Source organism: Papilio machaon, chromosome 18 (genome assembly GCF_912999745.1).
Source record: "Papilio machaon chromosome 18, ilPapMach1.1, whole genome shotgun sequence".
NCBI lineage: Eukaryota > Metazoa > Arthropoda > Insecta > Lepidoptera > Papilionidae > Papilio > Papilio machaon.
The window spans coordinates 6,474,129-6,477,941 of record NC_060003.1 but is presented as its reverse complement, the minus strand read 5'-3'; the positions used below and the strand labels follow the sequence as shown (position 1 = coordinate 6,477,941).

At 36.9% G+C, this 3,813-nt stretch overlaps 1 protein-coding gene across 1 annotated transcript; it reads left to right on the top strand.

Annotated features, from left to right (window-relative positions):
* The first annotated feature begins 404 nt into the window (after positions 1-404).
* LOC106710371 (Bardet-Biedl syndrome 5 protein homolog) lies at positions 405-3,559 on the top strand. The gene is made up of 7 exons (XM_014502390.2): positions 405-515; positions 769-917; positions 1,144-1,321; positions 1,741-1,831; positions 2,198-2,344; positions 2,756-2,944; positions 3,347-3,559. Exons 1-7 carry the CDS (start codon positions 451-453, stop codon positions 3,557-3,559), a joined length of 1,032 nt encoding a protein of 343 aa, XP_014357876.2. The 5' UTR covers positions 405-450.
* Positions 3,560-3,813: the final 254 nt, after the last annotated feature.

The window sequence follows — 3,813 nt, the reverse complement described above, 5'->3', positions numbered from 1 at the left end:
TACCCTCCGCTCTTGTAATGAACAAAATAAATTATCTCAAACAATCTGAGGGAACGGATGCCAGCTATGATTTAGTGTTGAAATTTCCTCGTTTTCTGTAGCCTTTATAAATGACGTAATAATTCCTAGTCTTTGTTGAACTTTCTTCGATGTAAGCAAGGTATTGCGGTTTATTTACGTTGAAATGTTTGTAATGATTTAATTTACTTTCTAAATAAAAATTATCTCTTCTAAGGGAATGAATGGGAAGGCAATATGTTTTGTGTTAGTTTTTCAGCTATGAAAATTCTCAGTATGTACCAAAGAGTATGTAACTTCGTTTGGTATGAACTACTAACTTGCACTCCTTATGTCTATACGTAACCGTTACCATGGTTACCTCAACTCAAACAGTATAATCGTGCCCTGTGTGTAAAGTTTGTTACAAATGACTTGTTCATTAAAGAAAACATGCCTAAAAAACAAACGTCTATTGTCTGGCAAGACCGGGAAGTGCTCTTCGATCTACCATTTTCGTAAGATATTGTTATGTCAATTAATTTTCGTTGTTTTCGCAATAATGACATACTCAAGTAAACCTCCTTTGAAGTACGTTGCCAGGTATAATTTTATAGCTTTTTGTATTATATATATTTTATATTTTTTTTGGAAAAACATGGAATCGGCCAGTGTTAATTTAATTGAGTAAACTAAAGAGGTTTTATTTGTCCAATTTAAATAGTGTATAAGTCTGAGTATACTAAACAGTTTTACTACTTTTTATTCAAGGTATTTAAGACTGCGATCTGGCGAGAAGATCTTCGATAGAATAGAACCCATAGAGGATACCAAAGGTAACAGTGGGACTAAAGGTCGTATGGTCGTGACCAATTTAAGGATCATTTGGCACTCTCTGAGTTCACCCAGGATAAATCTATGTAAGTGGTGTTTATTAAATTCGTAAATTATATCGTAATCTACTTACATATGAGACAGTTATTAGGAATCAATCATAACCAGAAAATTTCGTGATAGACAACAATATTTTTATTATTTAGTGCAGTATTTAATAAATTTTGGATAATATTTTTGGGAATGAACCAATAAAATTAAGCGCCTGTTAAAAATAATAAGCAATAATTATGTTTTTTTTTACTTTTTCAGCAATAGGTCTCAACTGCATCATATCGACGAGCACAAGGACCGTAAACTCCGGTCTGCGGGGGACTACACAGGCGCTTCATCTGTTAGCCAATTACAACAACAATAAGTACGAGTTCATCTTCACCAACCTCTCGCCCAACTGCGTCAGACATTACACCTCAGTTGTAGGCGTGCATAAGTAAGTTGGCATGCCAGCGGTTTACAACAAATTTATTACGAGACTAGAATTAATTTAGGTGGTCAATAATTGTTGCAGTTACCCTTTTTTTTTTAAAAGGTAATTGCGACAAATATTGGCCACCTAAACTTAATATTTTGGTCTGGTAATAAATTGGTTGTGAGTCTTATTCCTTAAGTTTATTTCTTTTTTATATGTATATTTTTTATAAGATAAGGGGGGAAACAAACAGCGGGAACACAGAGTTTTTCAACAACGCCCATGTACATTTACAATAGCAGAGGAACTAAATGTGTTATCGGTCTTTGACAAAATTATACGCTCGCTTCTTGAAGGACTCTAAATCGTAGTCTTAATTGAAGTTGGCAAATCTGGATTCGTATATCATTTGTTGTATTGATTGGTTTGTACGTTTTCAGAGCTTATGCAGGTTCAAGATTATATCGTGATTTGAAACTTAGGAGTGCTATTATACACAACAAACAGTTGAAGATGCTACCTCTCGAAAAGGTTAGATTTATCACTAACGACTACATTTCTTATCTATCTGTTTTACCGGTTTACGGTTTGGGTTCTCGCGAATCCTCTTTTCAGAGATAAATAGTGTGGCCGTCGCCAGCAACTCCGTCCGCGCAGAATTAAAAAATCAACAAGTAGCCTATGTATTATTCCAGATTATGTTCTACATCTGTGCCAAATTTCATTAAGATCCGTTGAACCGTTACGGAGATATCTTCAAGCAAACATCCATCCATTCGCATTTATAATATTAACATTAGTAACTTTTGTGTTTTCAAAGACAATAAATAAGTAGTACTGGAGTTTTTTCGTGCCGTATTTATATCGATATTTATGGTGTTTATATTTTTTGATCAGATTTGTATCCATGAGCACGGAGTGTGGAATCTGTCGAGTGAGTCCGGTAACCTCGGTAGTCTACGTGCGAGTAACGTGCGCGTTGTGTGGTGCGCAGACCTAAATGATGCATTCAATATCTCCATGCCTTACATCACTATAGAAAGTGTAAGGTCACAATAATTTTTGATTGAATATTTGTAATTGTTACGAATTTTGCATCAATAAATGTTAATGACACCCTTTTCTTGCAGCGGCTGTCATTTTCAGCCTTTATTCATTCTTCTTTTAATCATAGAGTACTAAATACGTCTAGCGAAAGAAGGCTCTTAAACTATGATTGTTTATAGATTAAGGTTAACACGCATTCGTCTGATGACAACATTTTGCTAAAAAAATTATATCTTAATCGCGCTCAATGGAGGCATCGAGGCTGGGCATTGGAGGGATGTGTAAGAATTTAACCAGTCCACGTTAACCTTTAACCAACCGATCAGCTGTAACGATTACAATTTCTCTAAACACTTACAATTGTTTGACTAATAGACAGATACGGACATCATTTCCTATTCGTCATAGATATCAATCCGGAACTCCAAGTTCGGTGAGGCTCTAGTGGTTGTGGTGCACGCGTGGTCTGGCGGCTATGTGCTCGGCTTCCGCACTGAGCCGTCTCGTCTGCGTCCGCTGCTCGCTGAGCTGCAGACACTGCATCACGCGTACACTGAGAAACCGATCTTCGGTGTTGAGATCAACTGGGGGAATGAGGTACTATTACTAACTTATATAGAAACGGCTAAAACACTCACGTATATATATCCGGTGTTGTCACCGACTAGTTTCGAGCCCTTCGGGGGCACTCGCTAGTGAGCGACGAGCCGCGTCCGCGAAATAATACCAGACCCACTCACCCTGATGAAGGGCCCCTGAAGGGCTCGAAACTAGTCGGTGACGACACCGGATATATATACGTGAGTGTTTTAGCCGTTTCTATATAAGTTAGAGGTACTATTACGTCTAGATTGAAGACTTTAGTCGTTTAATGAATAGGGACAGGGAACTGAAGGGGAACCAGTAAGATGGGAACGAACGAAAGAAAGAAAGAATGTAATGGCTAGACTGTTGTTGGTTTAGACTTTAGGCAATAGTTATGAAACACATCTGTTCTAGGCACCAAAATCGACAAGTGATGAAATTGAAGATTTAGTAGAGATAGGCGAGCCCCGCGGCGAGATGGGTCCACAATTGTATCTCGCATCTCAGTTGGCACAGAATAAAGAAGACGAAGTCATCCAGCCAGTGTACAGTCCTTACTTAGGTCTTGCTATTGAACCATTAAAAGAAGGGTTCACGCTTAAAAGTCTATTCGAAGTGCAGACGTAAATTATTAATAAAATTTAATAAGATCATATTTTGGTTTTATTTATTTTTTACCCAGAGAACTATAGCCAGGGTTTGGTTTAGATACTGTTCATGTGATTTTTTGTGTCACAAAAAGTATTTAAAAAACTAGATTTTACTTTTTTAAGGTATCAATTAGCATTTTTAAATTCGACCTTTTTTGGTACTTTCAAGAAGTTCGTTTATTGTATTTTTAAAGATAAGAACGGTCGACGTAACAATTTATCAAAGCCCCT

Coding starts and splice junctions, on each gene's coding strand:
- LOC106710371 (XM_014502390.2), top strand. CDS start 451: ATGCCTAAAAAACAAACGTCTATTGTCTGGCAAGACCGGGAAGTGCTC. Junction 516..768: donor CTCTTCGATCTACCATTTTC/GTAAGATATTGT, acceptor TTTTTATTCAAG/GTATTTAAGACTGCGATCTG. Junction 1,832..2,197: donor AGATGCTACCTCTCGAAAAG/GTTAGATTTATC, acceptor TTTTTTGATCAG/ATTTGTATCCATGAGCACGG.